General features: G+C 38.9%; 1 protein-coding gene across 2 annotated transcripts in view; it reads right to left on the minus strand.

Annotated features, from left to right (window-relative positions):
* Positions 1–18328, minus strand: part of cep170ab (centrosomal protein 170Ab) — a 33185-nt gene extending 14857 nt beyond the window's left edge. The window contains exons 1-7 of one of the 2 annotated variants that reach the window (XM_061880982.1): positions 18220–18328; positions 8927–9072; positions 8748–8837; positions 6746–6827; positions 6538–6593; positions 6106–6268; positions 1801–1929 (exon numbers count right to left, since the gene is read on the minus strand). In XM_061880982.1, coding sequence (XP_061736966.1) covers positions 1801–1929; positions 6106–6268; positions 6538–6593; positions 6746–6827; positions 8748–8837; positions 8927–9031 — 625 coding nt within the window. In that variant the 5' untranslated portion in view covers positions 9032–9072; positions 18220–18328. The remainder of the gene's footprint in view (positions 1–1800; positions 1930–6105; positions 6269–6537; positions 6594–6745; positions 6828–8747; positions 8838–8926; positions 9073–18219) is intronic. The other variant, XM_061880983.1, reaches the window with a different exon arrangement.
* Positions 18329–24264: the final 5936 nt, after the last annotated feature.

Genomic DNA, 24264 nt, shown 5'->3' on the forward strand with positions numbered 1-24264 from the left:
TACCTTTTTCTGTCATGTACATTAGTAGCTTTTCACCAATGTTGGCCAAATTATTTTTAAAAAGTAACTATTTTTAGGTACTAGTTACTTTCCAACAAAAACATTTAATTTGTAAAGGAAATACAGCATCATACATGTCATTTGTTACCAGGGAAAGTAAGTATTGCAGGTATAACCCATTTACCCATTTACCATTTGTTTTAATTAAAAACATTTCTGTTGAGAAATGTTTCATGAGAATACAAGTTAGTCGCAATGGATGTGGACACAGGTGTTGCTCTGCAGGATACATAACAATTCACATATGTATTCTTGACTTTTACATAATGGACTCTGAGTGCCTGTAGTTCCATCCTGAAACCGCCCGTTTTTTCCTGGAAGTCTCTGAATGCACCTTAGTGAGTGTCGTTGGTGAAGAATGAGGAAGTGGGTGTGTGGAGAGGATGAAGAGTACATGTGAGAGCTAGAGGTGGGCGGTAACATTAGATCGTACATATATATACCATATAACGTATTATTTTCGGGCCTCCCTATGTTTAGCATTAAAGATTACAGTTGGTACAAAATGAGGCTGCAAAACCTTTGACAAGAACAGGAAAGTTTGATCATATTACGCCTATACTGGCTCACCTTTACTGGCTTTCTTGTGCACTAAAGATGTGACTTTAAGGTTTTACTACTTGCGTATAAAATACTAAACGGTGTAGATCCATCCTATCTTGCTGACTGTATTTTACCATATTTCTCGGGAAGAAATTTGCGTTCCCAGTGCGAAAAAATAAATGCGGGCTATAAAGTGTTTTCTATTCGGGCTCCAGTACTTTGGAATGCCCTCCCGGTAACAGTTACAGATGCTACCTCAGTAGAAGCATTTTAAGTCCCATTTCTATACACTAGCCTTTAGACCAGTTGATCTGCCATTTTTTTTCTGCTCTGCCCCCTTTTCCTTCGTGGAGGGGGGGCACAGATTAGGTGACCACAAGTGACATGCTAGCTGTTAAAAGTTGGGACCGGGGTGGACCACTCATCTTTGCATCAGTTGATGACCTATTTGCCCTGCTGACTTGTCTCCATTCAAGATGATCCCCTGCTGGCCTCACTATGGACTGGACTCTCTCACTATTAACTAGATCCACTCAATATTCGTTGCACCGGTCACCTCATCTGCAGTCCCGTCCAAGGTTTCTCTTTGTAGCCAATTGGGGTGAGTTTTTCCTTGCCCTGATGTGGGATCTGAGCCGAGGATGTCGTTGTGGCTTGTGCAGTCCTTTGAGACACTTGTGATTTCGGGCTATATAAATCAACTTTGATTGATTGATTGATTGATATCATGCGCTGCCATCCATCTATCACTCACACGCATGCACACACAAGCAACAACTACAATTGTAGTATAAGTACCATTAAAAAATATCTCCTAAATAAATCAAATGTTACTTACAAATATCTCAGTACTTGAGTATTTTTTCCTTAAACATTTTTATTCAAGTAATTATTTTATTCATATTTTTTTACTTTTATCTGAGTCATAAAACACTAAAGTAATAATATTCCTGCTTAAGTACACAATTTGGTTAGAATTCAACACTAATGAAGACATGTTAATGTTGGAAAACAGTACATTAAAAAGAGTGTCAGCTTCTGTCGTGATGCTACAATAACAATGTGGTACATTTCACTGTAACCGCTTTAAATAAAAATGATTAGTTTACCTTTTTCAGAATAAAAACTGTGTTAATAACGTTATTCCCAACACTGCCTATAACAGTAGATGTAACCTTACAAAATTTAGTATTTTACCAGTTTGAGCTTTATCCCGCTTCAAATTCTTTTCTTCAGGCCTTCCAGGGTGTTGGTAATTGTCGCCATCTCCCCACCAGGCAGGTTGTCCGTATAGGGGTGTTCCCCTGTGTAACACTGCTACATCCCCTGGAGGAAAATATACTTGGTAACTTATAACCGAGAGGCAGCAAAAAGAACACTAAAAGAAAAGTTTTCGCTGGCAGGTAAGCACATAACATTGGACGAAAGTTGGATTTCAGAAGTGGGGGTGACGCAATTGGCTTGAGTACAGGAGGCATGGTTTGAAGGATTAGATGCGCGTTGTGGATTATTAAGAATACCCGATAAATTAGGTATTTATTTACAGCGCATTAAAAGAAAAACAAATTAATGGCCAGTCTGTTCCTGTAACCTGCTCTCTTTCTGTTCTCTTTCTGTAAACTACACATGTACCCTATTTTTCAGAGTATAAGTCGCACCTATCGAAAATGCATAATAAAGAAGGAAAAAAACATATATAAGAGGAGTATAAGTCAAATTTTTTGGAGAAATTCACACCAAGAATAGACATTTGAAAGGCAATTTAAAATAAATAAAGAATAGTGAACAACAGGCTGAATAAGTGTACGTTATATGAGGCATAAATAACCAACTGAGAAGATGCCTGGTATGTTAACGTGACATATTATGGTAAGAGTCATTCAAATAACTATAACATATAGAACATGCTATACGTTTACCAAACAATCTGTCACTCCTAATCGCTAAATCCGATAAAATCTTATACGAATAGTCTCTTACGTGAATAAGCTAAATAATATTATTTGATATTTTATGGTAATGTGTTAATAATTTCACACATAAGTCGCTCCTGAGTATAAGTCGCACCCCCGGCCAAACTATGAAAAAAACTGCGACTTATACCGTATTTTTCAACTATAAGGGGCACTTGAAATCCTTTCATTTTCTCAATACTCGAAGTTGCGCCTTATAACCCGGTGCGCCTAATATACAGAATCATTTTTGGTTGTGCTTACCGACCTCGAACTATTTTATTTGATACATGGTGACATGATAAGTGTGACCAATAGATGTCAGTCACACATAAGAGATGCGTGTAGTCTGCAATATGGTGGCTGTCAAAAATAAGAGATACGTGTAGACTGCAATATGACTCAAGTAAACAACACCAAAATTGTATATGTTCCATTGAAAATATAGAACATTACACAAGGTGCTTAAAAATCTATCAAAATGTTTTACTACGACTTTGGTAGTCTATAAAGTTTTACCGCTTTTTGGATTGTACTGTGCTTCAACATACGAGTATTATTGTGGTGCGTGTATAAGGTAAGACATATTATCTGGCATTTTGTTTTGCAGTATTATGCAAAAGAAACTTTTCTTACCTTCTGGTACATGCTGATCTGTATTTGGGATCTAAATCATTTCTGAATATGTGCGCGAATCCGCCTTTGTAGTCTGTGTTGACACCATAGTTAAGTTAAAGTTAAAATACCAATGATTGTCACACACACACTAGGTGTGGTGAAATTTGTCCTCTTCATTTGACTCATCCCCTTGATCACCCCCTGGGAGGTGAGGGGAGCAGTGGGCAGCAGCGGTGCCGCGCCCGGGAATGATTTATGGTGATTTAACCCCCAATTCCAACCCAGTCGATAAGCTTCTTCTTATTTACTATCTTGTTGTTATGGAACATTGATCCTCCGCTGTTGCCATTTGTATTATAAAATAGTGTAAAGTTCTTACTTATATCTGTCAGTAAATTTGTTCAGTATCTAATAAATTGAAATGTATTATGTTTGCAGATGATATGTTGTTCAGGAGAAGACTTGAAGGAAGTGTTGAGGATAAAAGAGGTTGAGTTAATTCAGCTAAAAAAATGGTTTGATATTAATAAGTTATCATTAAATGATAAGGAAACTAAATTTATGGTGTTTAGTGGTGCAAGGACAAATTGTGAAGCAAAATTCAAATTAAATCAAGTGGAAATTGATAGAGTATATGAAACTAAATTCTTGGGAATAATAATTGATCATAAACTGTGTTGGAAACCGCATATTGAATATATAAAGGGAAAAATATCCAAATCTATTGCTATTCTTTATAAAGTAAGCCACATGCTGAATAAGACATGCCTGCATATGTTGTATTATTTTTTTTATTTTTCCATATTTAGCGAATTGTGTTGAAATTTGGGGAAATGTTTATAAAACAAACATAGACTCAATAATAAAACTTCAAAAAAGGGTCATTAGAATAATACACAAAGCCTGCTACTATGAACATACCAATCCATTATTTATGAGTTCAAATGTATTAAAATGTACAGACATTGTGTTTTTAAAAACAATGGAAACTATGTTTCGAGTAAAGAACAACAGCCTTCCAGATTGTATTCTCAGGCTATTTCATTTAAAAGGAGAAGACTATAATTTACGGGGGATATCGATTTTTGAAATAGGTAAAGCGAGAACAAATATAAAATAAAATGGTATTACAGTTTTAGGAGTTGGAACAAGCTCAGTGATGAGCTGAAGACATGCACTTCTTTGGTAAAGTTTAAGAAAACATTGAAAGTGAAATAATTGAAAATTATAAAATATAGTAACAATTACTTTCATCCCATTGATTTTTGATTTTTTTTTTTTTTAACGTTGATGTTCCAGGCAATCTAATCTTCTGTGAAGGTATAGGATAGGCAAATATAAGCTTTGGCTTCAGCCTATTCCTTTTTGGTCATTCTTTTTCTTTTCTTTCGTGTGTAAATGTGCATTATTGTATACATATAACATGTACTGTAAAACTGATCAGACAAAATGGTTGATTGATTTGATTGATTATATGACCGAAATAAACTTATTTAATTCATTCATTCAAACTCGCCATGAAAGCGCTAAAACATACCGGTGTAGTGAGTTTACATTATTCACACAAGAAACTTTAGTTATTAGATGTTATCTGACGGTTTTTCACAGGACACATTGCTGTTATTGCACTAGTGAGCCACGGATGAGGAGATGCTGCGCCGTTATTGATTTAAATAAAGTCTGAATGTCATTAAAACAGTTAGATCCATCGTTTGACACTTCTTCCACTCCCGTCCTTGCACGCTACACCGCTACAACAAAGATGACGGAGAAAAGATGCTGCCGAAGGTGAACCGTGAATAAGACCGCCCATAAAACGGCGCATCCTGAAGCAACTGTCAGAAAGCGACTTGTAGACGATCTGTAAAACATAATCTATGCAACATTTTGACCAAAGAACCACCATTACATGTTATATAGAGCACAAGGAAGAGTTTTACACTTAGAAAAAAAAAAAATATATATATATATATATATATATATATATATATATAATCCTAAAATCCAGTGCACCTTTTGTATGAAAATAGACCTGACTAGACCTGCTTATCGGCAGTACGCCATATAAGCCGGTGCGCCCTATGGTCCGGAAAATATGGTACATTAACAGTATTTGAAAAATATTATGATGTCACGCACCAGTTTAATAGCAACACAGTAAACGTTTTTAAATAATTTCTAACACAAATATCTCTCTCCTGTGAATGATGGCAACTTTTTCCTACCTCACATCTGACCTCTGATTGGTCAGCTGCTAATCCTGTTAATAATTGTCAAATTGGCAAGATCGCACCGCCAGAAAGCCACTCAATGAGCTTGTGGGCGGTCTAAAGGAACAGGTTTCAGTCTGAGAGTTGGTTTTCTGCCCGCCACAAGTGTTTAACTTGTCTCTATTAAATAGCGTTACATAATTTTTGGACATTAAAAAATGCATAGCATCAAAACTGCCCCCTAAAAATATGCAGAAGGCTTGTCCCCCTGACCCTCGCCCCCCGAAAAAAACATGTCCATGCACATAACAGTCCCCGGTTTTGGGAAACAACTGAAATGGAAATGGAAATTACTATGATAGAATCATTCAAAAGTCTTCTGAAATAAACATGTGTTTCACCATAGCTAAGGATGGCTAACTCATAGCCTGCACAGTAGTTCAGTGGTTTAATCTATTGCGTGACAGCAATAGGGTCTCTTGTTTGATCCCGGACTTGAAAACTGCACCACTCCAAACATCAAAAAACTACACTCCTTTAATGCAGCTAAGAAGTCATATTGCAATTTCGACAACTGCGCACAGTATTTGAATTGCACAATATCAGTGACACACTGAATATCCACCCATCCATTCCATCCATTTTCTACCGCTTATTCCCTTTTGGGGTCGCGGGGACACAGAATATCATTGCAAGATAATCATCACTCAGTAATAACTAACCTGTCATCTTTTCCTCTGCCTGGCTGGGCTCCAGGGGGTTAGCAGAGGATCCCTCACACTGTGGCGCCGCCGCCTCAGGGGGTTTGCCTTCTGATTTTAACGAATCCCCCTCCACAGGCCTCCTGAGCTGACTGAGTTGAAGCTGGCTGCTGAACTTCTCATGCTGACAGTGGGGAAAAGAGTAGCGAGGTGAGCCGTCAGTAGTGAAATAGTGAATTAGTAAAATACTAAGGTATTTGGAAAGCCTATGTGTTTGGGATGAAATAATGTAGCTGTATGTTGCATACTTTGATAAATAGCTCTTGTAATAGAAATAATGTCCAGGTACCTAATGAGGTGGACATTATTCCCTTTATCTCAATCACTGCTGTTTCACTTAATAATAAGAAAAAAATCATGATTTTGCCACTTCCTTTAAGCAAGTTGTCTCACCTTTAAGGCCTCCTCTGGGATATGTAGCTCTCCACGAACCACAGTGAACAAGTTAGTATGTGGGATATGTTAAGGTGAAAGACAATAAGATGTCTGCATAGCGAGACGCTTGTGATGTATAATGCAGAAGAGTGCAACGCTAATCATATTACAGTGCTGTTCGAGTACACTGACCTTACGGTGAAAACACAAGCACAGGCTCAAAGGATATCGTAACCAAACCTCAGTTTGTCATCGATCTTCAGCGTGACATACATTTGCTCCTGTATTCTCACATCATTGACAAAAGTCTGCAAGCAAAAACAACGTTGCTTTGACAAGATTTTATACTGTATACTGCATGTTATTTCAAACTGATTAACAGGTTCATTTCATACAGAATGTTAGTGCACATTACACTTGCACAGAGGGAGCAAGTGGAACAGAGAGACAGCTTTTACATACATTTGTAATTACTCCATGCTTTGATGTAATTTTAAGACTGCTCCGTGAGGGAAACCTGTGAAACAGGCTTGTAGGGATGTCTGAGCTTATAAAAATAGCATAATATAAAAATAACCAACATTTTCATTTTAACAGACATCATTTTGTTTTGGTATATTTCAGTTTCATCACTTAATAAACTGCCAGACCGTGTTCTTACTATATGCTTATGTTTTTTATGTTTATTGCGTAGCTTTTGGTCCAATTTTGATTTAATTTTTGGACTTTTTGGTCCAGACCAAACAGGAGTTATGGGGATAATATTCAGAAAATGGTCAAAAACGAAGAAAAATCAATACACAGCAAAAAATGTAATGAACAAAATATGAAAACACGATTTTTAAAAAATCATTATTTTTGTTTGATTTTGTATTTCAAAGAGTTTTCTTACATTTGGGTCAATATAGCTGTTTTTGATTTTATGATGCACCCATCAATGTAGATATTCAAAATATGTCTACAGTAACATTGATAACAAGATGCACTCATAATGACAATTGAGCTAATCATCAGCATTAGCAAATGGTAATTCTAATGTACATATATATTATATATACGTTAGGTCAGCAAAAAACACAAGAGGCTATATCATCCCTACAAGCCTGATTCGCAGGTTTCCCTGCCCTTAATGGGATTTTAGAACGATAAAAAACATATATATATATATATATATATATATATATATATATAAATATATATGTATATATACATATATGTATATATATATATATATATGTATAGGTATATATAGATATATATATATACATATAGTCGAAGTTACCGTGGTTTATCCGTCATTCGGTGCTCAATACTGGGTAGAGCGGGATATACATTAGGTCAGGAAAAACACAAGAGGCTATTTCATCTCTACAAACTTGTTTCGCAGGCTTGTATGGATAGCTTCTGTCTTTTTTCTTGACCTAACGTATATATATATATATATATATATATATATATATATATATATATATATATATATATATATATGTATATATATATATTTATATATATACACATATATATACACACATATATATATATATATATATATACATATATATATATATATATATATACACACACACTTAAATATTATACACAAAATCTTACCTCAACTTAAGAGTGTTTGCGATAAGAACTGTCCCTCAGCTAATTGTTACGCTTTAAGTTGCAGCCAAAAATCTGAGTAACAAACATTAGTTGGCGTACCAAACGTCACAGTGAACCCTGTAAGATCCGACCAAAACATCTAGTTTTACTCTCCAGCATTAGCTTAAATCGACATAACTTTGCTTTCCAACCATGGTAAGGATGAGAGGGACTGTGAAGGACAGTCCAATCAAAAATGTGACCGAGTGTCGCCAACCTGGTGGCGAAGTTGGAGCGTATCACTGCCAGCCTGCACCATACTGAAGCAGGAGGAGTCTAACACCAGCCAAGGACGTTAAAATAACATCCAAACGGCAGACATTGAAAATATAGAGTGCTGATGGTGCGTTTGACTGCGATAACATAGAAGTCCACTTTCCACGCTGTATATTATTATTACATGACTTCATAAAACTCCTGTACTTGTTTGTAGAACATACTAGTTCTTCATGTCACTGATTAAATTAAGATCGTAAATTGAGGTACAACTGTTTTATGAAAAATCCTTACCTCTATTAAAATAATAATAATTACTACAGACCGTTACAATAACATGCTTACGAGAGCCAAAACTTTACCCCATTCAAGCTTCCCAGGTCCTTAACTTTGTGTTCGTCTGTATCCTCCTCATAGTTGATGACAGCATGTTGTTTGTCAACACTGCGGGACTAAATTACACAAAGTCACTGTTAGTCACGATAATCTCATTGCAATCCAGCCGGAGGATGACTGACACCTCAGTGTAGTTCATCTTTACCTGCAGCATGAGTTCACAGTCGTCCCTTCCCACAAAGATCATTTCTCTGGGGAGACGATGGCGTGTCCCCCCGCCACTCACCAGGAACCAGGATGTCAGACTCATATCTGCCCTTCAAGACCACCTTAGACCTTTATTGCATCCTGCTGAAAAACACATATCAGAGGGTCAGCGGGTACTGTAACTCTAAACCTGCCAGCCTCAACATTGGTGAAACATGTCATAAGATTTAATACAAAAGAGGTATGACAAATATGCTTAATTCTGACACAGTGGGAGAGATTTTGAGGTTTTAATACACAACCTTCATGATACAGTACTACTACTGCAATTTACAGGACTTGTAGCAAACAAATTTGAATAAAATTACAAGAAAACAAAAACATAACAAAAAGAACATATTAACACCCACAGAGGGCTTTTGCGGTACTTTTGGGGGCAGCAAAGCCAGAAACAGGAACAGACCCTACAAAGCAACCAAGAGAGCCGACTTCATCCTACACTGCTCACTACCTCGCTCGCGACCATTGTCCGGACAAGCAAGAATCCGTCCAGGGAGACTGGAGTGTCTGACATGCTCATCCAGCCGTGAAGCTTGTCCATCCCAACGCTCATTGCTAGCACCGCAGCCATGTCTCTTCCTCCGCAACCCTTCCAGTCTCTCCACGCAGGCTCCGGTGTGGTAGAGAGCCAGCAGCTTGTTTCTGGTGCCAACATTGTCATGGCCAACAGGCCCCCAAGACAGTAAAAAAAAACACAATAAAGCAGCTCAAAAATCACAAATGTGCCACACCTTGATGAGCAGTCCCGAAAGGGGACCCGAACCAAAATGCAAAAAACACATAAAAACAAGATGGAAACATCAATAAAACAAAGTAATACATTGAGCACACAACTCCTGCAATCAGCAGCCACTACAGCAGCGCCATCTTGAAAATAGCCATGCTTGCTATTTCTACAACAATCGTACTAAGTTTTCTTACTCCCCACATTTTGTGAGGTTCAGTCTGTTTGCCCAAAAACAATACATTTGTCAGCATTATTTTGATACCAAATTAAGCACTAATGTAAGGGTTTCAAACTTGTTTTTATTGAGGGCCACATCACCATACTTGCCAAACTTGAGACCTCCAAATTCGGGATATGGGGGGCGGGATTAAGGTGGGGTGCATGGGGGGGTAGCGTATATATTTGCAGGTATTTCTTATATATATATATATATATATATATATATATATATATATATATATATATATATATATATATATATATATAAATATATATATATATATATATACACACACACACACATATATATATATATATATGTCCGACATATACTCCGGAGCGACTTATGTGTGAAATTATTATCACATTACCGTAAAATATCAAATAATATTATTTATCTCATTCGCGGAAGAGACAAAGAAAATGTCAGCAATCGTCACTCACACGTCAAGCAATAAGAATTCGGCGGGGGAGGGTAATGGTAGAAGTGCATTGTGGGTCATGGAATGCTAACTGCTATATGCTACTTCCATAGCTATTAATATGGATTTATTCATCGTTGGCGGTAACTTATAAAAACTGAGAAGGGCTGAACAAAAATGGCACTGAATGGGAAATCATGTACTGCAAATTACACAATATCAAATAATATTATTTATCCCATTCGTGGAAGAGACGAAGAAAATGTTGGCAATCGTCACACACACGTCAGCAATCGTCACATACACGTCAACCAATAAGAATTTGGCGGGGCAGGGTCATGGCAGAAGTGCATTGTGGGTCATGGAATGCTAACTGCTATATACTACTGCCGTAGCTATTAAAATGGATCATGTCATCATTGGTGATAACTTAGAAAAACTGAGGAGGAATGAACAAAAATTGGACCGAAAAGGAAATCATCTACTGCAGATTACAAGCTGGACGTAGTGAAATATGCTGCAGAAAACGACAAGACGAAAATGAGCATACCTTTCGAGTTGGCATAGTTGTTTAGAAGCGACATCGAGGAAGAAGATTTCATCGGATTTATCGATTAGGAGTGATAGATTTGTTCGGTAAACGTATAGCATGTTCTATATGTTATAGTTATTTGAATGACTCTTACCATAATATGTTATGTTAACATACCAGGAACCTTCTCAGTTGGTTATTTATGCCTCATATAACGTACACTTATTCAGCTGGTTGTTCACTATTCTTTATTTATTTTAAATTGCCTTTCAAATGTCTATTCTTGGTGTTGGATTTTATCAAATAAATTTCCCCCAAAAATGCGACTTATACTCCAGTGCGACGTATATAAGTTTTTTTCCTTCTTTATTATGCATTGTCGGCCGGTGCGACGTATAATCCGGAGCGATTTACAATAAAAAAAAATAAGATATATCTGTTCGGCCACCGTGTTAAATGGAGAAGTCTGAACTACAAAATTTGCAGGCAATTCCCCTTCTAGCTGTCCTGGATGAACTGAAATTGTTTTTTCCAATCATTTTGGAACTTGCAAGCGTACTTCTTCTTCTTACTCGTCGTTGCCATGTCTTTTCTTCGTTCTCTGCTTTGTCTCTGTTATGTTTTTGGACATCACTACTTGCCGTAGTTTTAAATTGCAATGCAAGATGGGAATCCGGATGTTGTGTGTCAGTGTATTAACGTGCCAGCTGGAATAAACACACCCACTATATGGGTTATAGATAAACCTATGGATAACAAAAAGATGTATGTGCAGTTGTGCACTGAGCTCCAAAAGCCGTAGATGTTATGTGACTGGGTGGAAATCAGGAGAAATTCGGGAGAATGGTTGCCCCGGGAGATTTTCGGGACGGGCACTGGAATTCGGGAGTCTCCCGGGAAAATCTGGAGGGTTGGCAAGTATGCACATCGCAGTGATGGCTGCCCAAAGAGGACTGCTTGTAACAGTGAATATAAACAAATGAGGATTCGGCTCAATAAATTACACAATTGCCTGATTTTATATATATATATATGTATATATATATATATGATTTGCAAATCATTGTATTCCGTTTTTATTTACATTTAACACAAGGTTTGTGTATATATATATATATATTGCCTTTAAATTGCCTTTCAAATGTCTATTCTTGGTGTTGGATTTTATCAAATAAATTTCCCCCAAAAATGCGACTTATACTCCAGTGCGACGTATATAAGTTTTTTTCCTTCTTTATTATGCATTGTCGGCCGGTGCGACGTATAATCCGGAGCGATTTACAATAAAAAAAAATAAGATATATCTGTTCGGCCACCGTGTTAAATGGAGAAGTCTGAACTACAAAATTTGCAGGCAATTCCCCTTCTAGCTGTCCTGGATGAACTGAAATTGTTTTTTCCAATCATTTTGGAACTTGCAAGCGTACTTCTTCTTCTTACTCGTCGTTGCCATGTCTTTTCTTCGTTCTCTGCTTTGTCTCTGTTATGTTTTTGGACATCACTACTTGCCGTAGTTTTAAATTGCAATGCAAGATGGGAATCCGGATGTTGTGTGTCAGTGTATTAACGTGCCAGCTGGAATAAACACACCCACTATATGGGTTATAGATAAACCTATGGATAACAAAAAGATGTATGTGCAGTTGTGCACTGAGCTCCAAAAGCCGTAGATGTTATGTGACTGGGTGGAAATCAGGAGAAATTCGGGAGAATGGTTGCCCCGGGAGATTTTCGGGACGGGCACTGGAATTCGGGAGTCTCCCGGGAAAATCTGGAGGGTTGGCAAGTATGCACATCGCAGTGATGGCTGCCCAAAGAGGACTGCTTGTAACAGTGAATATAAACAAATGAGGATTCGGCTCAATAAATTACACAATTGCCTGATTTTATATATATATATATATATATATATATATATATATATATATATATATATATATATATATATATATATGTATATATATATATATGATTTGCAAATCATTGTATTCCGTTTTTATTTACATTTAACACAAGGTTTGTGTATATATATATATATATATATATATATATATGTATATATATATATATATATATATATATTTATATATATATATATATGTATATATATATATATATATGTATATATATATATATATATATATATATACACAAACCTTGTGTTAAATGTAAATAAAAACGGAATACAATGATTTGCAAATCCTTTTGAACCCATATTCAATTGAATGCACTACAAAGACAAGATATTTGATGTTCAAACTCATAAACTTAAATTTTTTTTGCAAATAATATTTAACTAAGAATTTCATGGCCGCAACGCGCGCCAAAGTAGGTGGGAAAGGGCATGTTCACCACTGTGTTACATCACATTTTCTTTTAACAACACTCAATAAATGTTTGGGAACTGAGGAAACTAATTGCTGAAGACATTTGTGATTAAGGGCTATATAAATTAAGTTTGATTGATTGAAGCTTTGAAAGTGGAATTCTTTACATTTTTTGCTTGACATACAGCTCAAGTTGTTCAACAGTCCGGGGTCTTGTTGTCGTATTTTACCCTTCATAATGCGCCACACATTTTCGATGGGAGACATGTCTGGACTGCAGGCAGGCCAGGAAAGTTCCCACACTGTTTTACTACGAAGCCACAGTGTTGTAACACGTGTCTTGGCTTTGTTTTGCTGAAATAAGCAGGGGCGTCCATGATAACGTTGCTTGGATGACAACATATGTTTCTCAAAAACCTGTATGGACCATTCAGCATTAATGGTGCCTTCACAGATGTGTAAGTTAGCCATGCCTTGGGCACTAATACACCCCCATACCATCACAGATTCTGTCTTTAGAACTTTGCGTCTATAACAATCCGGATGGTTATTTTCCTCTTTGTTCCGGAGGACACCACGTCCACGGTTTCCAAATATAATTTGAAATGTGGACTCGTCAGACCACAGAACACTTTTCTACTTTGCATCAGTCCATCTTAGATGAGCTCGGGCCCAGCGAAGCCGGCGGCGTTCCTCGGTGTTGTTGATTAATGGCTTTTGCTTTGCATAGTAGAGTTTTAACTAGCACTTACAGATGTAGCGACCAACTGAAGTTACTGACAGTGGTTTTATGAAGTGTTCCTGAGCCCAAGTGGAGATATCGTTTACACAATGATGTCGGTGTTTGATGCAGTACTGCCTGAGGGATCAAAGGTCCGTAATATCATCACTTACGTGCAGTGATTTCCCCAGATTCTCCGAACCTTTTGATGATTTTACGGTGCGTAGATGGTAACATCCCTAAATTCCTTGCAATAGCTCGTTGAGAAATGTTGTTCTAAAACGGTTCGACAATTTGTGTACAAATTGGCGACACTCGCCCCATCCTTGTTTGTGAATTACTTGGCATTTCATGGAAGCTGCTTTTATACCCAATCATGGCATCTACCTGTTCCCAATTAGCCTGCACACCTGTGGGATGTTCCAAATAAGTGTTTGATGAACATTCCTCAACTTTATCAGTATTTATTGCCACCTATACCAACTTCTTTGTCACGTGTTGCTGGCATCAAATTCTAAAGTTAATGATTATTTGCAAAAAAAAAAAAAAATATTTATCAGTTTGAACATCAAATATGTTGTCTTTGTAGCATATTCAACTGAATATGAGTTGAAAATGATTTACAAATCATCGTATTCCGTTTATATTTACATCTAACACATTTTCCCAACTCATATGGAAACGGGGTTTGTATATAACAGGGCCCAGGGCCACATCACATGACAGGTTGAACACATTGGACATTACATCAGTAAAAGCAACATTAAAAATTCTCCCATTTATATAAGAAGTGAACGACTGGAGAACTGCACCAGAAAACCCCATCTCAGATTTAAGGAGCTCTATCAGTATACTGTGATCCACACTATCAAAGGCAGATGTCAAATCGAGTAAAACCAAAACTGTGTAACGACCAGAGTCAGCGGCCATCATAACGTCACTGGAAACTTTCAGAAGAGCAGTTTCGGTGGAGTGAAATGACCGTAAAAATCCTGCTGTTCCAAAAATGAGGTTAGCTGCTTGGCTACCACTTTTTCAATGACTATTGTCATGAAGGGAAGTTTTCATATGGGCCGATAATTTATAGGCTCGACCGGATCAAGATATTAGGTTTTTTTAAGGATGGGATTCACCACAGCATGTTTAAAAAAAAGATGGGGATCGAGCCAGACTGAAGTGAAAGGTTTTACAATTTTACCACCCAAGGACCAACAGCATCAAAAACATTTAAGAAAAGTGGAGTAGGAACCATGTCCACACGGCTTGATGTGGGTTTCATTTTGCCCACTAAAACCTGAACATCAGTAAAGGAAAACCATGATGAGCACACAGAGGATGGAGTCATGCACAAACCATCCAAGGGAGGGCTAATACTGGCCCTTATGTCTTGAACCTTCTTCACGAAATAGTTCAAAAATCTATTACAGTCATCTTGTGTTTAGGCACCTGAGGAGAAGGAGGTGCAACAAGATTGTCAATAGTTTCAAATAAGAATATTGGGTTTTTCTTATTATGCAAAATTAGATTTGAAACAAAAGCCGAGCGAGCACGTTTCATCATTTCATTTAGCTCCATTATCATTAGCATCTGTATTGAGGATCTGTATTGACTCACACAACCAGGCCCACTCTCTGCAAGCTGCGATAGCATCAAAGCAGGCCTTGCTGACTCACGGCTGAGTTAGCGTGATTTACAGTAGTGCAGTTCAGTGACTGGGACTCCTTTAAGAACATCATCTCCAACCGAACTTGACATCATCCCTCCTCGTAGGGAGGATGTATTTAACAGTGCCCTGGCTTCAGCGGGCTAGAAGCATTTAAGTCCCATCTTAAAACTCATTTGTATACTCTAGCCTTTAAATATACCCCCACTTTTAGACCAGCTGATGTGCCGTCTCTTTTATGCTCTGCTCTCTAATGTAGAGGTGAGAATCCAATTCGGTATTTTTAAAGGCACCGACCGTATTGATTCACGTACAATCCAACGGCGCCAAATTTTAACAACTCTTTTGCTTTAGATCTCACGTCCAGTTGCAGACAAAACAAAACGTGCGCGCACCCACGGTCTGGTTTATCGAGGAATTCAGTTATTCCTACAGACGGAAGGGGATTTGTAAGGCTTCATTTGTCGTGGTTTACCTGACACATGAACCGTGACAAATTGGGGGTTTGAGCAATCCACTTTAGCCGCCAGATGGCAGTTGAGTGTTGAATATCATAAAATGTGTTTTGTGGCAATTCCAACTTTTTCCACCTCGTCAGTTGCTATCCATCCATTTAAATGATAATAAATAAATGATAAATAGGTTGTACTTGTATAGCGCTTTTCTACCTTCAAGGTACTCAAAGTGCTTTGACACTACCTCCAGATTTACTCATTCACACACACATTCACACACTGATGGAGGGAGCTGCCATGCAAGGCGCTTACCAGCACCCATCAGGAGCAAGCGTGAAGTGTCTTGCTCAGGACACAACGGACGTGACGAAGTTGGTACTAGGTGGGGATTGAACCAGGGACCCTCGGGTTGCGCACAGTCACTCTCACACTGCGCCACGCCGTACTCTTTATCCATTTTCGACCGATGCAATGAAATTATCGTGACTAACAGCCTATCTCAGCTGTATTCGGGCAGGATTTGGGGTACACCCTGGACAAGTCGCCACCTCATCGCAGGGCCAACACAGATAGACAGACAACATTCACACTCACATTCACACACTAGGGCCAATTTAGTGTTGCCAATCAACCTATCCCCTGGTGCATGTCTTTGGAGGTGGGAGGAAGCCGGAGTACCCGAACCAGTCACGGGGAGAACATGCAAACTCCACACAGAAAGATCCCGAGCCCGGGATTGAACCCGCGACTACTCAGGACCTTCGTATTGTGAGGCACATGCACTAACCCCTGTCTCACCGTGCTGTTGCTATGTAGCCTTTAAATAGACCCCTCATTTAGACCAGTTGATCTGCTGTCTCTTTTCTGCTCTGCCTTCTTTCTCCTGCGTGGAAAGATTATCAAGTGACCACAGATGAAGCGCTAGCTGTTCAAAGTCGGGACCCGGTGTGGACCACTCATCTGTGCATCAGTTGATGACGTCTCTGCGCTACTTACTTGTCTCCACTCAAGATGATCCCCTGCTGGCCCCACTATGGACTGAACACTCACACTATTAACTAGATCCACTCGACGTCCATTGCACCGGTCACACAGGGGAGGGGGAGGGTCCCCACATCTGCGGTCCCCTCTAAATTAACTTAGTTGTGACTTTCCTCTCTGCATAAAAGTTGAAAAGTAGCATATGCAGTATGAAGAAGAATGTTTTAATGTATACACATAGAATCATCATACTGCTGTGATTATATGTATGAAGTGTTCATTCAAAGCCAAGGCACAATATTGTAATATATATCGTATATCGCGATATGGCCTGAAAATATCGAGATATTAAAAAAAAGCCAAATCGCCCAGCCCTAATTTGTAGGTACGGTTGATTGACGTAGATACGTTTACCCACACATTGGGCGGCATAGCTTGGTTGGTAGAGTGGCCGTGCCAGTAACTTAAGGGTTGCAGGTTGGAGTCCCGCATCTGCCATCCTAGTCACTGCCATTGTGTCCTTGGGCAAGACACTTTATCCACCTGCTCCCAGTGCCACCCACACTGGTTTAAATGTAACTTAGATAATGGGTTTCACTATGTAAAGTGCTTTGAGTCACTAGAGAAAAGCGCTATATGTATATAATTTACTTCACTTCACAATTCACATTCATGCTCAGATATGTTTGAAAATGGCAAAATATCATCTGTGCTGGCAAGAAGAGGCAGCTGACGGCTAATTAGCCAATCACAGCGGCTTAAAATGAGCCCAGTGCAGGCAGGCCGCCTTTTATTCGGCTGCGTTCAATAGTCCATAGAAAAACATGTCATTTTAAATAAACAGACGAGATGGCACAACACTGTGTTCATAAGCGGTAATATTGATATTAAACATGACCGTTTGACGCGATGTTTAATCTGGAAGAGATGTATAGATCCCTCTACGCATAACTAACAGCGAAATAACGCATATTATAGATACATTCTGGCTCATTTAGAGAAGAAAAAGAATGAACCCGTTTACGAATGCGTTCTGGTTAGCCCTTTTTTTTTCATGGCTGACGTATGAGCTGTTAGCCTGGTCATAGAGCGATGTTCAGCTCAACAGCATCAGGACCAATAAACAGGAGGTTTATTTAAAATAAAAATAAATAAAAAAGCATTTATAGAAACATTTGACTCACCAGCTGCTGTGCGAGGATGAAAACCATCCGCAATGCACTTGATTTCAGCACCAAGCTGGAGATGCTCGTCCTGCTCTCCGACAGCTGGCCGCCCAGCCCAGCCGACGTTACGCCGTCTTGGCCTCACGGGGGCGCTGCGGGCTCATGCCAGGAAAAAAACATGATATGGTTACATAATAGCGACAAACTCTGAGTGACCCATATAGTATATACTCGCATAGTGAAGTGACACCGCATTTAAACCACTTGCACCCACTTGGAAAATGGAGTAAATAGGGAGTAAACACTTTACTTGTATAACCTTATGACATCCGGGTCACAGAAATGTACTCCCTAAATCGTTATGGAAAAATTGGATCCAACATCAATTAAAAAATGTTACCATCGGGATATATTTTATTATAAATAGAAACATATTTACAGTAAATGTACCGATTATTTTCAAAAAAGTGTAATTCTTCACCAATTAATACACTAGATGGCGCCAAAATATCAGGTAATACATGTATGCAAAACACTTTGACACGTGACTCATAATAAATACTTTTTATCCATATTCATTTAAATTATTGTTGAGACAATTGTGTCTCAATTTATTCATATATATATATATATATATATATATATATATATATATATATATATATATATATATATATATATATATATATATGTATATGTATATATACCGTATTTCCTTGAATTGCCGCCGGGTGTTAATTCATTTAAAACCAATATGTCACTCCAGCGCTTACCAAAGGGATGCGGTAAACATAAGCATGCGCTAATTATTTAAAAACCTCTTCTCACCCCCAAAGGCATGCAGTAAAAATTTGAGTTTGATGTAGGCTTGGACCTTAAATCCTACTGAATAGCTCTTAATATTCTTCCCTTTATGCGATTTCAAATTACCAGTTTTGAAATCAGCCACCTCCATTTTGAAAATGATGACAGGGGAAGTGTCACTCGTGACGTCACGAGTTTGACCAGGCGGTAACACTAAGTATGCGCTAGTTATTTTGCGAAGCGAGTTTTACCCGGCAGTAATTCAAGGCAGGCGCATACTATATGCGGAAATACGGTATATATATATATATATATATATATATATATATATATTGTTTGTTTCAATTTTTCACCCCACAGAGGTAAATATATATATACATATTTGATAATACATTTGATTTACCTGTGTGGGGTGAGAAGAAATAGAAAAAATAAAACATTAATATCCATCTACCCCCCCCCCCTCTCTCTCTCTCTCTCTCTCTCTCTCTCTCTCTCTCTCCTCTCTCGCTCTCTCTCTCTGTCTCTCTCAGTACACAAACACACACACACACACACACACACGCACACACACACACACACACACACACACACACACACACACACACACACATTTACATATTAAAATGCTTAATTGAAAAAAGAATATCAAACCAAACGTGTTCAGTAACTCAGTATTGTGACCATTGATTGGCTCAGCTTCAAGAAACCATTTTTATATTGCTTTAAAAGAGTGTAAAGGTGACACAAGTGTTTTATTTCATGTCTTGATTGCTCTCATAATATTAAATTTAAATAGTTCGGAAACAGGTTTTTATGCACTATTGGTATGAAAATATTTACATTTTAAATAATGACTCCTACTTCGCAGGAAACAAATGTACCACAGTCAGGCTAATTAACAGCAATGCACAAGGTGAGGTCTTTACTGTAATATCAATCCTCTTGTCAAATACAGTATTTTAACACTTACAATACTGTGCTCGATATTTCGCTGAAAAACTAATTTTTCACAATCAGACACTGGCCAATTTTTATTGTATCATGTGATTGAATGTCATGGTTTAACACTGACTGTTTTGTATAGTTAAACAGACACGTATATATATATATATATATATATATATATATATATATATATTAGGGGTATGGTAATATATCGATTCAAATACGAATCGCGATTCGTATTTATAAACAATACACAGCAATAAACAATACACAGCAAAACCATAACAATGCAATCTAATTCCGAAACCAAACCTGACCCAGCAACACTCAGAAATGCAATAAACAGACCAATTGAGGAGACACAAACACGAGACAGAACAAACCAAAAGCAGTGAAACAAAAATGAATATTATCAACAACAGTATCAATATTAGTTATAATTTCAGCGTATCAGTGATTAAATATCCCTCATTGACATTTTCATTAGACATTTATAATAAAAAAAAAAAGAACAATAGTGTCACAGTGGCTTACACTTGCATCACACCTCATAAGCTTGACAACACACTGTGTCCAATGTTTTCACAAAGATAAAATAAGTAGTATTTTTGGTTCGTTTAATAGTTCAAACAAATTTACATTATTTTATACCGTTGATAAAACATTGTCCTTTACAATTATAAAAGCTCTTTTTTTTTTTTTTAAATCTACTATTATGCTAGCATGTCAGCAGACTGGGGTAGATCCTACTGAAATCCTATGTATTGAATGAATACAGAATCGTTTTGAATCGGAAAAATATCGTTTTTGAATCGAGAATACAGTATATATGTATCTATGTACAGTACATTTGTCGTGTTGATACATTAAGTTTTCTTCAATAAGCCACTTACATGCGTCCTACCAAGTTGATATTGTTGCATATGCATGAAGTTCTGTTACATAAACAGTGTGTATAGGATATCAATATGAGCATAATAATACATTATTTTAATGTACAATTTACAAATATGTACTGTACTTTATGAATCACTATAAGCCAAATGCTTTACATCGTAAGTTTGCATAATGAACAAGCAACCGTCTTATATATTAAAAATGGACAACCTCATGACAATTAAAATATAAATAATTCCTGTAATACTGTAGAATTTGGCATATAATTATCTTCTGATTATCCGCTTTACACAATAATTATGGTTACTGCATTGTGCATTTTTAATAAATTGTATAAAATATTAAAATGAGAATGTCACCCCGTTAGTTTACATATTTACTGCACATGCATGCAATAATCGCCCTGCAATGAGTTGGCAACTTGTCCAGGGTGTATCCCGCCTTCCGCCCGATTGTAGCTGAGATGGGGGAGGGCGTGGCAAAGTTGGTAGAGTGGCTGTGCCAGTAATCTGAGGGTTACTGGTTCAATCCCCAACTTCTACCATCCGAGTCTCGCCGTTGTGTCCTCGGGCAAGACACTTCACCCTTGCTCCTGATGGGTCTTGGTGAGCGCCTTGCATGGCAGCTCCCGCCGTCAGTGTGTGAATGTGTGAGTGAATGGGCGAATGTGGAAATACTGTCAAAGCACTTTGGGCTCCTTAAAAAGGGGTAGAAAAGCGCTATACAAGTACAACCCATTGACCCAATTACCATAGGCACCAGCGCTCCTGGCGACCCCAATGGGAATAAGCGGTAGGAAATGGATGGATGGATGGGCATGCAATAATCCTACATATACCATGGAAAGTATATAGCTCATGACCCCAAAAATACTGTAATTTGTCAAATCATGTACGCAGCATCTAATAGGCTAATTGTTTTCCATTGTGAGTTTGCATAATGACTTCATATGCATACATTCAACTACTTTACATAAACCATGTTTACCCTCATGACTCCAAATTAAAATTTATTTATATTTACCTTTCAACTCCTGTAATTGAATCTGGTATAAAAAAGAATAAAAAACTGTGCATCAGTGCTTCTCAAAGAGGGATGTGGGAAATATACAACACTTGCTATAAATACCCCCAACAATATATGAATCCTCCAATAGGGTTGCATTTCTTGATAATTTCCATATGTAATTATTTATAATTATAATTTTTTCTATTTGTTTTCACCCCACACAGGTAAATCAATTTTTTTATCAAATATATATATATATATATATATATATATATATATGCGTGTGTGTGTGTGTGTGTGTGTGTGTAATTTTTTTCCCTATAGCTGGGTTGCAATCACGTGACCTAGAGGGACATCAGGGCACTTCCAGGTTTCAGGCGATGGTCTAGAGCAGGGGTCACTAACCTTTTTGAAACCAAGAGCTACTTCTTGGGTACTGATTAATGCGAAGGGCTACCAGTTTGATACACACTTAAATAAATTGCCAGAAATAGCCAATTTGCTCAATTTACCTTTAATAAATAAACCGATATATATAAAAAAAAAAAGGGTATTTCTGTCTGTTATTCCGTCACACATTTTTTTTTCCTTTTACGGAAAGTTTTTTGTAGGGAATAAATGATGAAAAAAACACTTAATTGAACGGTTTAAAAGAGGAGAAAACACGAAAAAAAAGAAAATTTAATTTTGAAACACAGTTTATCTTCAATTTCGACTCTTTAAAATTCAAAATTCAACCGAAAAAAAGAAGAGAAAAAGTAGCTGATTGGAATCTTTTGCTACCTTACCGTGGTAGAGGAGTTTGCGTGTCCCAATGATCCTAGGAGCTATGTTATCTGGGGGTTTTCATGCCCCCTGGTAGGGTCTCCCAAGACAAACAGGTCCTAGGTGAGTGATCAGACAAAGAGCAGCTCAAAGACTTCTATGGAATTACAACGAAATGAACCCAGATTTCCCTCGCCCGGACGTGGGTCACCGGGGCCCCGCTCTGGAGCCAGGCCCGGAGTTGGGGCACGATGGCGAGCGCCTGGTGGTCGGGCCTGTTCCCATGGGGCCCGGCCGGGCACAGCCCGAAGAGGCAACGTGGGTCATCCCTCCAATGGGCTCACCACTCATAGGAGGGGCCATAGAGGTCGGGTGCATTGTGAGCTGGGCGGCAGCCGAAGGCAGGGCACTTGGCGGTCCGATCCTCGGCTACAGAAGCTAGCTCTTGGGACGTGGAACGTCACCTCACTGGGGGGGAAGGAGCCTGAGCTAGTGCGCGAGGTAGAGAAGTTCCGGCTGGATATAGTCGGACTCACCTCGACGCACAGCAAGGGCTCTGGAACCAGTTCTCTCGAGAGGGACTGGACCCTCTTCCACTCTGGCGTTGCCGGCAGTGAGAGGCGACGGGCTGGGGTGGCAATTCTGGTTGCCCCCCGGCTCAAAGCCTGTACGTTTGAGTTCAACCCAGTGGACGAGAGGGTAGCTTCCCTTCGCCTTCGGGTGGGGGGACGGGTCCTGACTGTTGTTTGTGCTTACGCACCAAACAGCAGTTCAGAGTACCCACCCTTTTTGGGTACACTCGAGGGAGTACTGGAAAGTGCTCCTCCGGGTGATTCCCTTGTCCTACTGGGAGACTTCAACGCTCATGTTGGCAACGACAGTGAAACCTGGAGAGGCGTGATTGGGAAGAATGGTCGCCCGGATCTAAACCCGAGTGGTGTTTTGTTATTGGACTTTTGTGCTCGTCACGGATTGTCCATAACAAACACCATGTTCAAACATAAGGGTGTCCATATGTGCACTTGGCACCAGGACACCCTAGGCCGCAGTTCCATGATCGACTTTGTAGTTGTGTCATCGGATTTGCGGCCTCATGTTTTGGACACTCGGGTGAAGAGAGGGGCGGAGCTTTCTACCGATCACCACCTGGTGGTGAGTTGGCTGCGATGGTGGGGGAGGATGCCGGACAGACCTGGCAGGCCCAAGCGCATTGTGAGGGTCTGCTGGGAACGTCTGGCAGAGTCTCCTGTCAGAGAGAGTTTCAATTCACACCTCCGGGAGAACTTTGAACATGTCACGAGGGAGGTGCGGGACATTGAGTCCGAGTGGACCATGTTCCGAACCTCTATTGTCGAGGCGGCTGATTGGAGCTGTGGCCGCAAGGTTGTTGGTGCCTGTCGTGGCGGTAATCCCAGAACCCGTTGGTGGACACCAGCAGTGAGGGATGCCGTCAAGCTGAAGAAGGAGTCCTATCGGGTTCTTTTGGCTCATAGGACTCCGGAGGCAGTGGACGGGTACCGACGGGCCAAGCGGTGTGCAGCTTTAGCGGTCGCGGAGGCAAAAACTCGGACATGGGAAGAGTTCGGGGAAGCCATGGAAAACGACTTCCGGACGGCTTCGAAGCGATTCTGGACCACCATA

The sequence above is a fragment of the Nerophis ophidion genome, linkage group LG20, assembly GCF_033978795.1.
Source record: "Nerophis ophidion isolate RoL-2023_Sa linkage group LG20, RoL_Noph_v1.0, whole genome shotgun sequence".
Taxonomy (NCBI): Eukaryota; Metazoa; Chordata; class Actinopteri; order Syngnathiformes; family Syngnathidae; genus Nerophis; species Nerophis ophidion.